Source organism: Lagenorhynchus albirostris, chromosome 2 (assembly GCF_949774975.1).
Source record: "Lagenorhynchus albirostris chromosome 2, mLagAlb1.1, whole genome shotgun sequence".
Lineage (NCBI taxonomy): Eukaryota > Metazoa > Chordata > Mammalia > Artiodactyla > Delphinidae > Lagenorhynchus > Lagenorhynchus albirostris.
Genome location: NC_083096.1, coordinates 105324698 through 105341386, shown reverse-complemented (window position 1 = coordinate 105341386; position 16689 = coordinate 105324698). Strand labels below are relative to the sequence as shown.

General features: G+C 35.0%; 1 protein-coding gene across 3 annotated transcripts in view; it reads right to left on the bottom strand.

The window, feature by feature from the left end:
* GLMN (glomulin, FKBP associated protein) overlaps positions 1 to 16689 on the bottom strand; it is a 43220-nt gene that overhangs the window by 4703 nt on the left and 21828 nt on the right. For all 3 annotated transcript variants that reach the window (XM_060139573.1, XM_060139574.1, XM_060139575.1), the window contains exons 12-16: positions 16038 to 16079; positions 15872 to 15945; positions 14345 to 14429; positions 11416 to 11522; positions 10563 to 10626 (exon numbers count right to left, since the gene is read on the bottom strand). In XM_060139573.1, the coding sequence (XP_059995556.1) occupies positions 10563 to 10626; positions 11416 to 11522; positions 14345 to 14429; positions 15872 to 15945; positions 16038 to 16079 (372 nt within the window). The remainder of the gene's footprint in view (positions 1 to 10562; positions 10627 to 11415; positions 11523 to 14344; positions 14430 to 15871; positions 15946 to 16037; positions 16080 to 16689) is intronic.

Sequence of the window (16689 nt, the reverse complement as noted above, 5' to 3'; positions counted from 1 at the left end):
TTTTCAAAATATTTTTACCATGGCCCACAGTAAGAAATATAATTTACATCACAACTCACATTTATTTATATAGTTGAAACAAAAGTTTCACAGAATGTCCTTTCTATTTATAACATCAAATATAGCCTGGTCCTTTCCTTTTTATATATTATTTTTTAATGTCTGGTGTATTAAGGTATCATTTACATACAGTAAAATAAACATTTTTTAGTTGTACAGTTCTGAGTTTTGACAAAGATATATAGTTGTATAACCACCACCACTGTAGTTTCATGACCCCAGAAGTTCCCTTGTGCCCCTTCGTAGTCAGTTTTCTTCCCCCACCCCCAGAGAATCACTGGTCTGATTTTTGTTTATATAATTTTTGCCTTTTCCAGAATGTCATATAAATGGAATCACTACTGTGTAACTCTTTATAGTACAGTGATATTGTGATTTATAATAAATATATACTGTATTTGGTCTCCATCCTGTTCCTGGCAAAGAGCTCCTAAAACTCTTGAATTTCCTAAGAACAGTAAAACTGTCTTTTGTTATTTATAACAAGCCCTTTCAGCCATGAATATGACTTTTGGAAAGCCCCTAATAAGAATGGGGGCTGGTTGCCAGAGGAATCAACCATGTGATTAAAGGGTTCCAACTTTCAGCTCCTCTCACCACAAACTCCTGGTAGGAGAGAGGGGCTGGAGACTGAGCTCAATCACCAATGGCCAGTGAATTAATGAATCATGCCTATGTAATGAAGCCTCCATAAAAACTCAGAAGGATGGGGTTCAGAGAGCTTCTGGGTTGGTGAACACGTAGAGGTGCTGGGACAGTAGTTTAGGAGAGGGCATGAAAACTCAGCGCTCCTTCCCTCATACCTTGCCTTATGCATCTCTTCCATCTGGCTATTCCTGAATTACATCCTTCTATAATAAACCGGTAATCTAGTAAGTAAAATGTTTTCTTGAAGTTCTGTGAACAGCTTTAGCAAATTAATCGAACCTGAGGAAGGGGTCGTGGGAACCTCTGACTGACAGCCAGTCTGTCAGCAGCACAGATCAATACCTGGACTTACGACTGGTAACGGAAGGGGGATAATGTTGTGGGACTGAGCCCTTAGCCTGTGTAATCTGATGCTATCTCCAGGTAGAGTGTCAGAAGGGGACTGAATTGTAGGACATCTACTTGGTATCAAAAAAAATTGCTCACTATGGGAAAATCACTACATATTTGGTGACCAGAAGTGTAAAAAATGAAGTGAAGTACTGAGAGTAGAGCAGAAACACCGGAATGTTTTTCCTCTACAGGTAGAAACTGACAAAATTATTCTAAAATTCATATGGAGAAGCAAAGGATCTAGAACAGCCAAAAATTTTTTTAAAGAAAAAAGTTGGTAGACTCACACTACTTGAGTGTAAGACTTACTATAAAGCTACAGTAATTAAGATAGTGTGGTACTAGTGAAAGAAGAGACATAAGTCAATGGAACAGAACAGAATACAAAAGTATATACCCACACTTACATGATCAACTGATTTTTGACAAAGGTGCCAAGACTATTCAAGTTAAGTATAGCCTTTTCAACAAATAGAGCTGGAGTTGAAACAAAACCTTAACCCATACTTCTTCACCATATAAAAAATTTACTTGAAGTGGATCATAAACATAAATATAAAATCTAAAACTATAAAACTTCTATTAGAAAATTTGTGACCTTAGGTTAAGCAAAGATTTCTTAGAACCCAAAAAAGCATAAATCATTTAAAAGAACAAAACTGATACGCTGGACTTCATCAGAATTTAAAATTTCTGCTCTTTGAAAAATTCTATTAAGATAATGAAAATACAAGCCACAGACTGGAAGAAAATATTTACAAAAACCAAACCTAATAAAGGACTTATATCCAGAATACAGGAAAAAGTTTCCTTTAAAAAAAGTTGGTCTAAGTTGAAAAAATTTTCTTTCACTCCTACTTAGTAATAGAAATTATTTGAAATTGTATTCCCAAAATGATAAATTTAATGTCTTATATTCATTCTTTGGTGTAAATGAATAACTAAGCTTCACTAATTAATTTTCTTCAGCCAACAGGTTTAACCTAACTACTGATTCAGGATTTTTAAAAGGAAATGTATCTTTTATCAAACATTTTTCTTGAATGTTTTAAATTTCTCCTTTAGAAAGTAATGATTAAAAGTTTACAACAGAGAAATGAGATGTAACAATAAATCTAATTTTATATTCAGACTGAATTCATTAATAAATTCTATTCAGTAATGTCAGAAACATATATTAGTTAAAGCAATTACATTTAAGCCTTCCTTCTATAACAGTAATGTCTTCTACAACCGACAGATAAGTTTAACATACTGAAATATATAATCATGTCTTCCTGCGGTTTCAGATTTCATTTCTTAGGCATGCCAGAAAATCAGACACATGTCAATTTTGCCACTCAATATTATCTTTGAAAATATCTGCCACATAAGATTGCTTTCCAACTAGAAAAACGTGAATATTATTCCTGAGTTCTTATGCCCTACTTAGAACTTTCCATAGGAACAATAAATGAATTTTGATATGATACAATGGTCATGCTTAGCTCTAATCACTGAAAAAAGTTTCAAGAGTTTGGTTAATCAGTGAACCTTTAAAATTAACAATTTTCACCACTTTTACAAGATATTTATAATATCCAGAGGGATTTCCTTGGATACCAAAGCTTTCCAAAAAAAAAATACACTGACTTCAAACAACTTTGGTAGTGCTTCTGACAATTTAAAAAGATAATTGCCCATAGTTCTGTTACTTGTCATTCCTGTAAAAAATTTTCTACTTTAAGTTTTAATGACCCACAATATGTTTCCAATTCAGTAAATGTAGGTAATCTTTAGGTGTGTGTAAGGTTGAGCTGAAACAATACAACATCATATTGTTTTGTAAATACCAGCTATCAATTTAAGTGTTGCACAATTTATAATAAGTCTCATCAAGAAGCATAACCTTTGCATACATGTTTTGCAATATAGATTTGATAAAACATCACATTACCATTAAAACATACTTCTAAATAAATAAATAGACACAAACACTGTATATGCTGGGAAAATAATCTTTCCAGGTCCAAATGAGCCATTTTCTCATTTGCCAAATAACACGCAATTATATACGCTGATAATGTTTCTTTTCTACCTCTACAGAGACTAAAAGAATGTTGGTAACTTTTCATCTTTCAAAACATTAGGGGGCCTCATTCACAAGTTCAGCATGTTGTTTCTAGCTGTCTCTAATTTTGAAGGTTTTAAGCTTTCATTTGCAAGAAAAATTATACTTTAGACTATCATTTTCATTGGGTATTTACTTTTGATGAAACTATCTTAAGTAGTCTTAGCTTTAAAGTCTTACACTCATTTTCTTTCTTTTTAGAATGTGGCTCAAATTAAGGCTAAGTTTACTAATTATAGAGTCAATACTTTTTTGAATATTGTCACTCTTTAGTTTCAGATACAGTTGAATGTGAACATGTTTCTGTATTTTTCACTTATTTTTGTTATTGTCATGAATTTGAAAAAATATATCTCCCTCAATAAAAGTTCATTCTGAAAATACAGATTAAAATAATTTGCTTGTAAAACTTCACAATTTTACTGACAGCAGGTACAATTTATTTCCCAATTAACTACATACTGTTACTATAAAGTTAAACTGTACAGTATCATAGCCTTTCTGCTAACTGACCACTAAATACATCATAAGAGATATTGGTAAGCAACATGCATCTTATTCCTAGCCAATCTGTCATATCCCCTCCACTTTCAAACACCGTCCATTGCAATTGACCACAAAATTTGCTGCAATAACCATAACTCTTACTAAGAATCTGTGCAAGCAACCTGATGTTTCAATTATATTCTATTTCATTTTGTAAAAATTGCCAGTCTGAACCACTAAATTGATTTAATGACTCTAATATGCTTGGTTATGACCAGCAATTTGAAGAACACTGCTCTAATTATATAGCTTAGGAGAGAAGTTGCTGAGTTAAGAGTATTTATTCTTCAACTCCACTGGATAATGCCAAATTGCCCAAAAAGAATTATCCGCTTTGTTTCATCACTGTGCTGGATCCTAACCTATGCTACCCACCTTTTTTAACATTCGCCGTTTTGATGGGTGTGCAGTGGTATCTTACTGCAGTTTTAAGTTACACTTCCATAAACACTAGTGATGCTGGGAATCTTGTCTTGTGGTTATTGGCCATTTGCGTTTCCTCTTCTGTGAGCTGCCTTACAATGTGTGTATCCTTTACCTATTTTGCTGATTTGTGGTCTTTTTCTTCTTGCTTTGTAGTTATTTTTTTGATACTAACTATTGGATGGGGAAAGGAAGACTTTTTTTTTCTCTTTTTGTGGCTTTTTCAATTTGTACACATTTTCTTTTCTTGAATAGGTTTTAGTTTCAATGTTATTATCAATCTACTTTTTTGTGGTTAGTGCTTTTTTACTTAAACCCTTAGGTCACACAGATCTTCTCTTATAATGTGTTCTAAAAATTTCTAAGTCCATTTTCAATGTTAAGTCTTTAATCTGTTTGGAATTTTGTTTTGTATATGTGAAATAGGCATCTAACCCCCCCTTCCCCATACATATGACAAATTACCCAGCATCATCTATTGAAGAGTCCTATTCTTTCCTTCCAATTTGTAATGGCATCTCCATTTCAGACAGGAAGTTCAGTGCAATGGTGTAATTAAGAATGTTAGCTCTTGGAGATTGCCCAAGTCCAAAAACTGGCTCCTTCACTAGCTATGTGACTTTGAGCAAGTTCTACTTACACTCACTATGCCTCAATTTCCTCATACCTTCCTCATACTAAAAAGTAATACCTTGCAGGAGGATTAAATGAGTTAATACGTGCTTAAAGCACAACTTGGCAAATGGTTCTTAATAAATATAAGCTACCATTAGCAGCAGCATCATATATATCTATTATATATATTTTCCACAGATACCTATTTTTAGATTCTCTACTGTTTTCTACTAGTCAATCTATCCAGTCCCATGGCAATACTACTCTAAACTACTGTGGCTTTATAATAAATTATGATATCTGGCAAGGCAAGTTCCTGTCCACACACCTTGCTCCTCAAAGGTGCTCGGCCCTTAACTGTTCCATATGAAACTTATAATCAATCATCAAATTCCATTTAAAAAAACTAATGGGTGTTTTGAATTATACTGAATTTTTAGATTAATTTGAGAACTGACAACTTTAAGACACCAAATCTTTCCATCCACATACGTATTCAAACCTCTACTTATATATATTTTTATATCTCTCTATAAAGTATTATAATTTTCCTCAAAAAGTTTTATACATATTTTTACATGTTTTCCTAAGTATCTCATATTTTTGTTGCAATTAAAATAAAACTATTTTCTGGTTGACTAAGAATTTTTATCACGATTATGTATTGAATGTATCAAATGTTTTTTTTTTCCTGTAACTATGTATTTCCTCTACTTTAACCTATGAATTACATTACCTCACATTACTGGAATAAAACCAACTTAGTCCAATGACTTAAAAAATTTTTTTTTGCTAGATCTGGTTTGGTAATATTAGTATCTATATTCATAAGTGAGATGAGCCTGTAACTTTACTTCAGCATACTATCCTAGTCTGTTTTGGTATTAAGGTTATATCTTACTAAACAGATGCATAACATTAAGCACAACTATTCTTTTTCTAGTCTTTTGAACATTTTATGTAAGACTTGAGTATCTGTTTCTTGAAATTATGGTAAAAATTATCTGACCTTGTGATTTCTCTTAGTAGATTGTGGCAGTTTTGTTAGATTATATTTTCTAACAAATTCTATTTTATTGAAGTTTCCAAATTTACTGGTATGTTTTCATGTAATTTTCTTCCTGTTTTTCAATCTGTGCTGTATTTATACTTCCTTTTTAATTAACATATTATGTCTTCATGCATTTTAAAAATCAATCTAAACAAGTATGTATCAAGAATTTTTACAAATCGAATTATATAAGATACCCAGCTGATTTTTTTTTTTTTTTTTTTTTTACCCAGCTGATTTTGATTAGGACCATATGCTGAGAAACAATAATCTAGAATGGCCCTGTCCAATGCTAAGGAGGCACTGAATTTTTAATTAAACATTTAAAAAAAATAAAATTTAAATAGTCACATGTGGCTACTGTCTATTGGACAGTGTAACACTAGGAGGTCTTTATTAAGACTTTAGTTGTTCTTAATGGCAATAATTTAATACACAGCCCATAATCTAAAACTTATAATAAGGTAATAAAATGTGCCAAAATTAGGCTAAAGAAAATTTGTGCACATTCTGTTCAGCATAATTCCACAAATTTTTCATGTGATGAACAACAGTAATATTTTTAGAAGCATGTAGGAGTGAAGAAGCTATGGAAATAAGAATATTTTCTCTCTCCTACATTAAGATTACTAGATCTTTTAAAAAAAAAAAACAAACACTACGAAGAAAATCATCTTTTTTTTTTTTTTGCGGTACGCGGGCCTCTCATTGCAGAGCACAGGCTCCAGACACACAGGCTCAGCGGCCATGGCTCACGGGCCCAGCAGCTCTGCGGCATGTGGGATCCTCCCGGACCTGGGCACGAACCCGCGTCCCCTGCATCGGCAGGCAGACTCTCAACCCCTGCGCCACCAGGGAAGCCCAGAAAATCATCTTAACATTTGTTTTATCTTCAGTGTCTAGAAAGTAACAAGATGTTAAAAAATAGTACTAAGGATAAAAATTTGAAATGTTCACAAATGCTTACTTTAAAATTTTTACCCAAGTAACTCACTGGTGGAGTAGTTCTGAGATCTTTTCAGTTCTAGAGCTTAACTATACATTTCAAATTTCACTGCAGCCTGTCTCACAAAAGAGAGAACGCAGTTTTATACCACAGTGAAATTTATTGCCAGAACAGACAGGGACCTTGCAAAGGACACAGTCAACCGTGATAATGAAGAAATAAAAAGAAGGAAATGAATAAGACCCAGTTTTCCCTTTTCTAATTTGTGTATCACTTCTTATTTATGAAGTAATATTGTAGAACTTCTATCACTTGTAATATTAAGGAATGTGCATAACCTTAAGTCATTTGGATCTGCAAATAACACACAAGGGATATGTTTTAATCTTGGAGAAAGAAACAATTTAAATGAGAACGTAAAATGTGGATTATATAGAACTATAAGTATGTGTTTGTATGCCAGATATTTGTTGTGTTTTCCTAAATGAAAAGCATATATGCATACATTACATAATTCAATTTTTAAAAATTCCTGATACATACTTCTGGCCTTTACAATCTTACATTGCTTCCTTTGACCCTGCTCCCATTCTACATATTACAACCACAAATTATTTAGGAAAATAATAGGTAAGCAGGTGGACAGGAAAGGATATGAGCAGATGGGACAGAAGGTGAGGGATAAATTATTATGGCCTATGTATCAGAATAAATTACTATAATTAAACAATTAACACTTACTTAAAGATACCTACCAAATAGTAGGGAACACTAGGTCTAAAAATTAAGTTGGTTTTATCAGTACAGATAGATGGAGGTTCAAGGTCCAAGAAGTTCTGTCAAACTGAAGTGTGGGAGAAAGTGCCTTCAACTTATGCAAAGAGATAAAGAGACATGAAATAGTAAGGTAAGGAGGGGAATGATTTATGAAAAGAATAAGTCAGTTGACAGTAACCCAATATAGCAGGGAAAGAAGTGGATTATTATTCAATTATGAATCATTTTTTGTATTTTAATGATTCTGTTCTTACTTAATTTTTCTATACACCTTTCTGATTGCTTTTCAGCTTTTCATCTGACTAGTTACCACCTCAGCACACTTAACTGCTCAAAAATAGGTACTGGTAGGAATCCTTTTGAATAAAACTACCCACAATTCAGCATCACTAGAGTATCATTTTGTTTCTCCTTTAATCAAATTTCTAAAACTCAGAAGGCTCTTATTTTTTGATTAACCACAGCAGACAGATTTGCCTCTCATTTATATACATGACCTACTGTGACTGCACTTGGAAGAAATGCTTCCATGATGAACAAGCTGCCTCAAAGATGTTAGGTTGCCATCTTGGACTGATTTTTTGGCCAATTTCCTTGGTATGATAATTCTTACAGTAACTTGCATGGCAATACTATGGAATATTTGATCCCTAAGAAAAAATTTTAAAAACCATTAAATAAGAAAGCAATCTTATAAGCTGGTTGTATCCTTTTCTTCACTGTACAATGTTCAAGCCAAATAAATGTGAGGCATTATCTGTGGATATCATAGTAGACATTGCACAATGCTAAAACTGCTTTGCCTTCCCTCTCTAGGCAGAGGCCCGTTTGCTGCCCCTGTAGTACACTGTGCTCACTCTTAATCAAAAAGATTCAAAAAGATTCTTTTTCGTCCTGTCAGGGAAATCAGATCATTTCTAGGTATGGCCTCATCCTGATGAAAGTAAAAACTCATACCGTACTCTAAGGACATCTTCCTGAAGCCTCAGGGCTTCCACTGCCACTGAATTTACTTGTTATCTTTCTCTTTTTATCACAAAAAAGGAGTCAGGATTTAGTTTGTGATTCAAAGGTTCTGGTCACTGCCTGGGGTCATAGCTATTTCTGCCACTTACTAGGTATATGCCCTTGTGCAAGTTAAAGATCCTTCCTGTGCTAACACTGTCTATGAAAAATTAAAACTAAAGAGCACTTATAGCATAGTGAAGAATAAATGATAGGGTTTCCCTGGTGGCGCAGTGGTTGAGAGTCCGCCTGCAGCTGCAGGGGACATGGGTTCGTGCCCCAGTCCGGGAAGATCCCACATGCCGCGGAGCAGCTGGGCCCGTGAGCCATGGCCGCCGAGCCTGCGTGTTTGGAGCCTATGCTCCGCAACGGGAGAGGCCACAACGGTGAGAGGCCCGAGTACCGTGGGCGGGGGGGGGGGGGGGAGAATAAATGATAGCACCTGGCCAGAATAGAGCTGCCAGCTGCCACTGGCAGGGGCTAGGGATGGGTGTGGAATGATGACGTCAGAATTAACTGAGAGGAAAAAGGGAACTTTTTGTGATGATAGTAATGTTCTATATTTGGTAAGGATTTGGATAACAGATCTAAGCATTTGTTAAACCTCAGTGAATGTACAATTAAAATTTGGGCATTTCATTTTATGTAAACTTAACTCAAAGAAAAACTATAGACAAATATTTAACTCTTTTCAATGAAATACATGCTGAAATATTTATGGTAAAGTATGCTGATGTTTGCAGTTTACCTTGAAATGCATCAAAAAATAAGAGACTAATGGATGGATAGAGGGTGGAGAGATGGATAAGTGATAAAAGCAGAGTAAAATGTTAACGGTAGAATCTTGGTGGTGGGTACATCAGTGATTGCTGTAAAATTCTTTCAACTTGGCTTTATGTTTGACGGAAGGAAACTACTACTTTTTCCATAAACTTTTGATCCCAAATTATGATTTACTTAAATTAAAAAAGAAAAAAAAAACCCTCTGGCATTCTTATATAAAAATCAATTACTTGCGTTTCATTTATTACTTTCTAAAAAGTTTAACCACGCATGAAATCCAGGTAGTTACAGTTAATAAGATGACACATACACAAAAAGCAACTATTAGAATAAAGTAGGTAGAGACTTCCCTGGTGGCACAGTGGTTAAGAATCAGCCTGCCAATGCAGGGGACACGGGTTTGAACCCTGGTCCAGGAAGATCCCACATGCCGCGGAGCAACTAAGCCCATGCGCCACAACTACTGAGCCTGCACTCTAGAGCCCGAGAGCCACAACTACTGAAGCCCGAGCACCTACAGCCTGTGCTCCACAACAAGAGAAGCCCGCCTGCCCACTCTCCGCAATTAGAGAAAGCCCAAGCGCAGCAACGAAGACCAAATGCAGCCAAAAAAAAAAGAATAGAGTAGGTAGAAAGAGAAGATAAAAAGCAAATGTAATTTTACTGTATGATAAATCTCCCTCAAATAGTTTTCTATTTATTGAATACCTCTAATGGTGCACTACTTTAAAAAATTTCAACTGCCTACACATTATTCAAAAGGTGCTGTTAATGGATTTAGTGCTGAAAATGCTTCAATTTGTCATTTCTGATGAGGGGATATCAAATGATCAGATGATTTTATTTTATATACCTCAGAGTTAAATCATGAGCAATAGATGGCAGTTAATGAACAAGATATGCAAATATATGTTGAGTTTCAAAAGGTTAGTTAAGTTAGGAGCTGCAACTTATCTACCTAACAAGGTTAAGCAATGTTTATAGCAAGAGAGCAGAGGTACAACAGGAAAAGAAAAGGGAAAGCTGGATGTGGGGTGGTAAGCGCTCCTGGGAATTAACTTCAAGTTGAAAGAATAATTGTTGGCACTTGTCGGAGCTTTACAGCTGGGTAAAATATTAATTATGGCTTAAGTAGGTATTGATAAGAAAATACAAAACGCTCCTTATGCATTTGAATAATAGTTTTTTTCAAAAAATTCACTTACTTGATTGTCATTTTCATTATCTTTGATAACCAAATACCTCAGTAAGTTTAATGAAGCCATTATCCTGTTAATTAAAAATATATAATTTGTTACATACAGTACAGTTTCATATAATCAACAATTTCAATGAATAAAGGTAAGTTAAAACCTTGGGTATATTTCCACAATTATGTTTGCCATTAGAAGCTTCTCCCTTTAAAATACCTTATCAGCAAATGACAAGGTGGCCAAGTGGTTGAGGCGATGGACTGCTAAAATATCTTATCACACATCTCACCCCCTTAACATAACGTATTACTTTTGTTCTCCAAGTTCACAAAATATAATTGTGCAAATTACTATTTGTTTTTCCCCCAAGGGAGACTTGTTATCTTTAATGTTCGAGAGTACTGTCTTTTGTTTCCTGAATTTTAAGATTCCTTTGAAAAATGCTTACAGCCATTTCTCAACGTTCATTCGAGTATACTGAAAGTAAAATTACATGTTGTATATGAAAAAAATTGATGTGTGTCCTCGAAATAAAATCCAAATGTATAAGCCTTTTATAAGTTATATACACGAAATTCTTAGTGTTTAGTCACCAGTGCTATAGTCCCAAATCTCTATGAGCTAGGTACATCAAAGGTACAAAATCATACTGTTAGTCATAGTTCTGGAAAGGAGAATTTTTGATTTTGTTTTTATATAATATCTAATTACTTAAATATATGAAAATCTTTATGTAATTTGATGAACTAACCATTGATTATAAAATCACAGAAAAATACGTTTTATTTTCGTTTAGGTTCCCAAAGCAGGGGTTTCACATTTTATTCTGAATTTACTACGTGAACCTTAGTAATGGTCACCTCACCTATCTGAGTTTTGCAGTAGATCTGTTTCAGCACCCTCTGGGAGAAAAAGTACCAAATCTAGAAGGGAAATCAGCTGCGGTCCTGTAAACCATTTGTTATATGTTCTCTGAGAAGCAAAAGAAAAATTGAGAAAGGCTTTAAATAATAGGTTGTTAGATATATGTGTTTTTCTAATACCTTGATACTACAAAAATAAGCTATTACACATTTAAAATATATATTTTTAACTTTAATTTCCATTCTTTCATTCACTATTTCTGGACACCTAGAACAAACTCTGCTAGTTTGAAAGCACTGGTGTGCTCTTTCTCTGTTCTCTATATGGAATTACTGAATATTCACAAATAGACTTGAGTTTCCATTAACATTTCACAAGTATACAGCAAAACAAAAAAGTCATATTATCAGTTTTAAAAATTAATACAATTTAAATCTATAGTTAACAAATTTCAAAATCCAGGTTTTTAAAAAAGAGTAGAAATGGAGAAAAAAATATACCGGCATACCTCATTTTACTGCACTTCCCTTTACTGCATTTTTTACATATTGAAGGTTTATGGCAACTCTGTGTCAAGCAACTCTATCAGCACCATTTTTCCAACAGCATTTACTCACTTCACATCTGTGTCACATTTTGATAATTCTCAAAATTTTCAAACTTTCATTAATATATATTTGTTATGGTGATCTGTGATCAGTGATCTCTGATGTTACAATCGTTAACTCCTTTGGGGCACCATGAACCACGCTCATATAAGACGATGAACTTAATCAAAACGTGCTGTGTGTGTGTTCCAACTGCTCCAATGACTGGCCATTCCCCCATCTCTCTCCTTCTCCTCGGGCCTCCCTATTCCCTGAGACACAACAATATTGAAATTAGGCCAATTAATAACCCTACGAAGTATTCAAGTGAAAGGAAGAGTCATATATGTCTCATTTATCAAAAGCTAGAAATGATTAAGCTTAGTGAGGAAGCAAGTCGAAGGCCGAGATAGGCCTCTTGTGCCAAACAGTTAAGCCAAGCTGTGAAGGCAAAGGAAAAGTTCTTGAAGGAAATTAAAAGTGCTGCTCCAGTGAACACATGAATGATAAGAAAGTGAAACAGCCTTATTGCTGATATGGAGACAGTTTTAGTGGTCTGGATAGAAGATCAAACCAGCCACAACAGTCTATTAAGCCAAAACGTAATCCAGAGCAAGGTCCTAACTCTTCAATTTTATGAAGGCTAAGAGAGGTGAGAAAGCTGCAGAAGAAATGCTTGAGGCTAGCAGAGGTTGGTTCTTGAGATTTAAGGAAAGCAGCCATCTCCAGAACATAAAAGTGCAAGGTGAAGCAGCAAGTGCTGACATAGAAGCTGCAGTGAGTTATCCAGAAAATCTAGCTAAGGTAATTAATGAAGGTAGCTATACTAACCAGTCTTACACTGAAACAAGATGCCATCTAGGCTTTCACAGCTAGAGGAGAAAATTCCTGACTTCAAAGCTTCAAAGGACAGGCTGACTCTCAGAGTAATACAGCTGGTGGCTTGAAGTTGAAGCCAATGCTTAAACTTTACCATTCCAAAAATTCTAGGGCCTGTAAGAATCATGCCAAATCTACTCTGCCTGTGCTATATAAATGGAACAACAAAACCTTGATGACAGCGCATATGTTTGTAACATGGTTTACTGAATATCTTAACCCTACTGTTGAGACCTACTGCTCAGAAAAAAAGACTACTTTCAAAATATTACTGCTCACTGACAATGTACCTCATCCCCCAAAAGCTCTAATGGAGATGTAAAATGAGATTAATGTTGTCTTCACGCCTGCTAACACAGTATCCATTCTGCAGCCCATGGAAAAAGGAGTAATTTCAATTTCAACTTTAAAGTCTTATTCTTTAAGAAATACATTTCATAAAGCTATAGCTGCCATAGACAGTGATTCTTCTGATGGATCTGCACAGAGCAAATTGAAAACCTTCCGGAATCATTCCTGATTCATGGGGAAAAGGTCAAAATATCAACCTTCACAGGAGTTTGGAAGAAGTTGATTCCAACCCTCAAAGATGACTAGGAAGAGTTCAAGACTTCAGTGGAGGAAGTAACTACAAATGTGGTGGAAATAGCAAGAGAACTAGAATTAGAAGTGGAGCCTGAAGATGTGACTGAACTGCTGCAATCTCAATGATAAAATCTGAACGGATGAAGAATTGCTTCTCATGGGTGGGCAAAGAAAATTGTTTCTTGACACGGAATGGACTCCTGGTGAAGATGCTATGAAGACTGTTGAAATAACAACAAAGGATTTAGAATATTACATAAAGTTAGTTGATACAGCGGTGGCCGAGTTTGAGAGGATTGACTCCAATTTTCAAAGTTCTACTGTAGGTAAAATGCTGTCAAACAACACTGCATGTCACACAGAAATCATTCGTGAAAGGAAGAGTCAATCTGTGTGGCAATCTTCATTGTTGTCTTATGTTAAGAAATTGCCTCAGACACCCCAACCTTCAGCAACCACTGCCTTGATCAGTCAGCTGCCATCAACATTGAGGCAAGACCCTCCACCAGCAAAAAGATTACAAGTCACTGAAAGCTCAGATGATGGTTAGCATTTTTTAGAAATAAAGTATTGTAAAATTAAGGTATGTACATTGTTCTTTATAGATATAATATTGCACTTAACAGACTAAAATATGGTGTAATTAAGTTTGATATGCACTGGGGAAACCAAACAATTTGTGTGACTTGCTTTACTGAGATTTTTGATTTATCATGGTGGTCTGGAACTAAACCCACACTATCTCTGAGGTATGCCTGTACCCTAATACTAGAGATATAAAACGTCCACAGAGCAAAATTCCACATTAATGAATTCCACAAATGAATAAATATATCCTACAAAATAAATTGATAAATGACACCTTAGTTATGCTCTTACCTTTAATGACATGTCAATTTGATTTTTGATATTTTGAATAATAAAGGCCTCCACACCTGAGTGATTACTTGTATTCAATAAGCACCTTTAAAGCAAAATTACAATACATTTGAAATTATCTAGGCTGCATTATAATTAAATGATAATGAAAGTTTTACAAATTCAAATGGGGTATGTGCTATTTCTAGGAATACAAAAACCAATGCATACAATTAGCAAGGTGATCAACCAATTACAAAGTCACCTATTATGATTTCTGCCCTCACTAACTGGCAAATTCTATTTTAACTGGGTCTTTCTGACACGAAATTTCTATTAAACCAAATTTGAATATTTTTATGCATATAGTTGCAATGATTTAACATGGCAAGGATGGTCACTAGTGTAATAGCCTAAAAACTCCCCAAATTATTCCCTGTTAGACTAGTCTGGTTAGACTAACTTAATTGCAAAGAAAGGAAACTCAGTAATGAGCTTAAGAAGAAGGGGGAGATTTTGGGGTAGGAATACAGGTAGATCAGAATAGGAAGCTGGTAGAAGACATAAGCATCAAACTGAGGTTTCATAAACCTGCTATGACTCTATCAATAGAAATGAAAAAAAGATAAAATCAAGAGTGCTAGTATTGGCCAATCCCAAAGAACACTCCTTAGCACTCTGACATTGCCCCAATTTGGTTTTAACTCATTTTTATTACCTAGGTATCAACAAACTAAGGTCTGCAGGCCAAATCCAGCCTACTGCCTATTTTGTTTTATTGGAACACACTTACCCCCACTACAAAGTTGAGCAGCTGCAACAGAGACTGTGTGGCCCACAAAGACTATACTTACTTATGGCCCTTTAAAAAAGTTTGCTGATCTTCAACTCAGAGAGTTGCTAGAATCTTTTCCTCCTCAAACAGTACTATTAATAAGCTCCACTGTTAAAGTGTATATAGCCTGTCAAAAGTTATAACTCCAGGGCTTCCCTGGTGGCGCAGTGGTTGAGAGTCCGCCTGCTGAGGCAGGGGACACGGGTTCCTGCCCCGGTCCAGGAGGATCCCACATGCCGTGGAGCGGCTGGGCCCGTGAGCCACGGCCACTGAGCCTGCAGGTCTGGAGCCTGTGCTCCGCAGCGGGAGAGGCCACAGCAGAGAGAGGCCCGCGTACCGCCAAAAAAAAAAAAAAAGTTATAACTCCAGAGCCATTAATTTCAACTGTGAATAATGGACATTATTGACATATGTAAAGCTCTAGCCGGAGCCCCACCAATCTCAGTTTAATCTTCTAAGTCTATTTTAATTTTAGAGTATTTCAATTAAACTGAAATATATACTATTATTCATGTAATATATATATATGTATCCATAATTTTTGATTAACCCTTCACTACCTATCACAGAGAAGAGAATTTATTATGATATGGCTTCCAAGTAGAGAAGAATTACATGTAAAACATACCGAAATACAGTAACCAAGAATAATTAATGGCATTAATTTGGTTTTTAATCAACCACACATTTCGCAATTAACCATTGATACATACCTAAATAAAGTATATTTGCCTTGTGGATCCAACTTGTTAATATACAGCTGAAGCATAGCTAAACCCTTTTTCCTCTAAAATGGAACAAATAATATTGTTATATAAACTAAAGATTATTTATTAAAATTTCTCACTGTAACTCATTTAGTTCCAGACATTTACATACCAGTGTCTCAGTGGGGCAGAGTGTCATTACTTTGACTAAGCCCTGGAAATTAAAAAAATTTTAATTCAAACGTTAGATTATATTGACTACAAAGAAACAACTATATTATCAATGGACACTAAAAATTCAGAGAAATGAGGGCAAGAGATTTAAAGATGAAGTAAATTTTTCCCTGAGCCTTTCATTCTACTGTTTTGTCTACAGGGAGCTTAGTACAATCCATTTTGTAAGTGCTATTGAGTGGGTGTTACAAAGTATATCGTTAGAAGTAATTTTCAATTATGTCTAGAGTGGCAAAAAAAATGAAACCGAACATACAGAAATATAATCCATTAATTTAAAATAATCAGGCTTATTATACTAACAAAAGCCATATTTTTCTATTTAAATAGTGGAAAAACAATTTTCTACATTGACATCTACGGTAAGACCTACTTGGCTATGATAACTAACAAACAGTATAACTAATAAACAGGCAAAATAAATCACAGGAGGGAAAAAAAAATGTCTTTGTAGTAATGAGTTATACACGCCTTGATGGAGTTCTGAGGACTTGAGTTATGATAAAAGTAAAGGAGGGCTTCCCTGGTGGCGCAGTGGTTGAGAGTCCACCTGCCGATGCAGGGGACGCAGGTTCGTGCCCCGGTCTGGG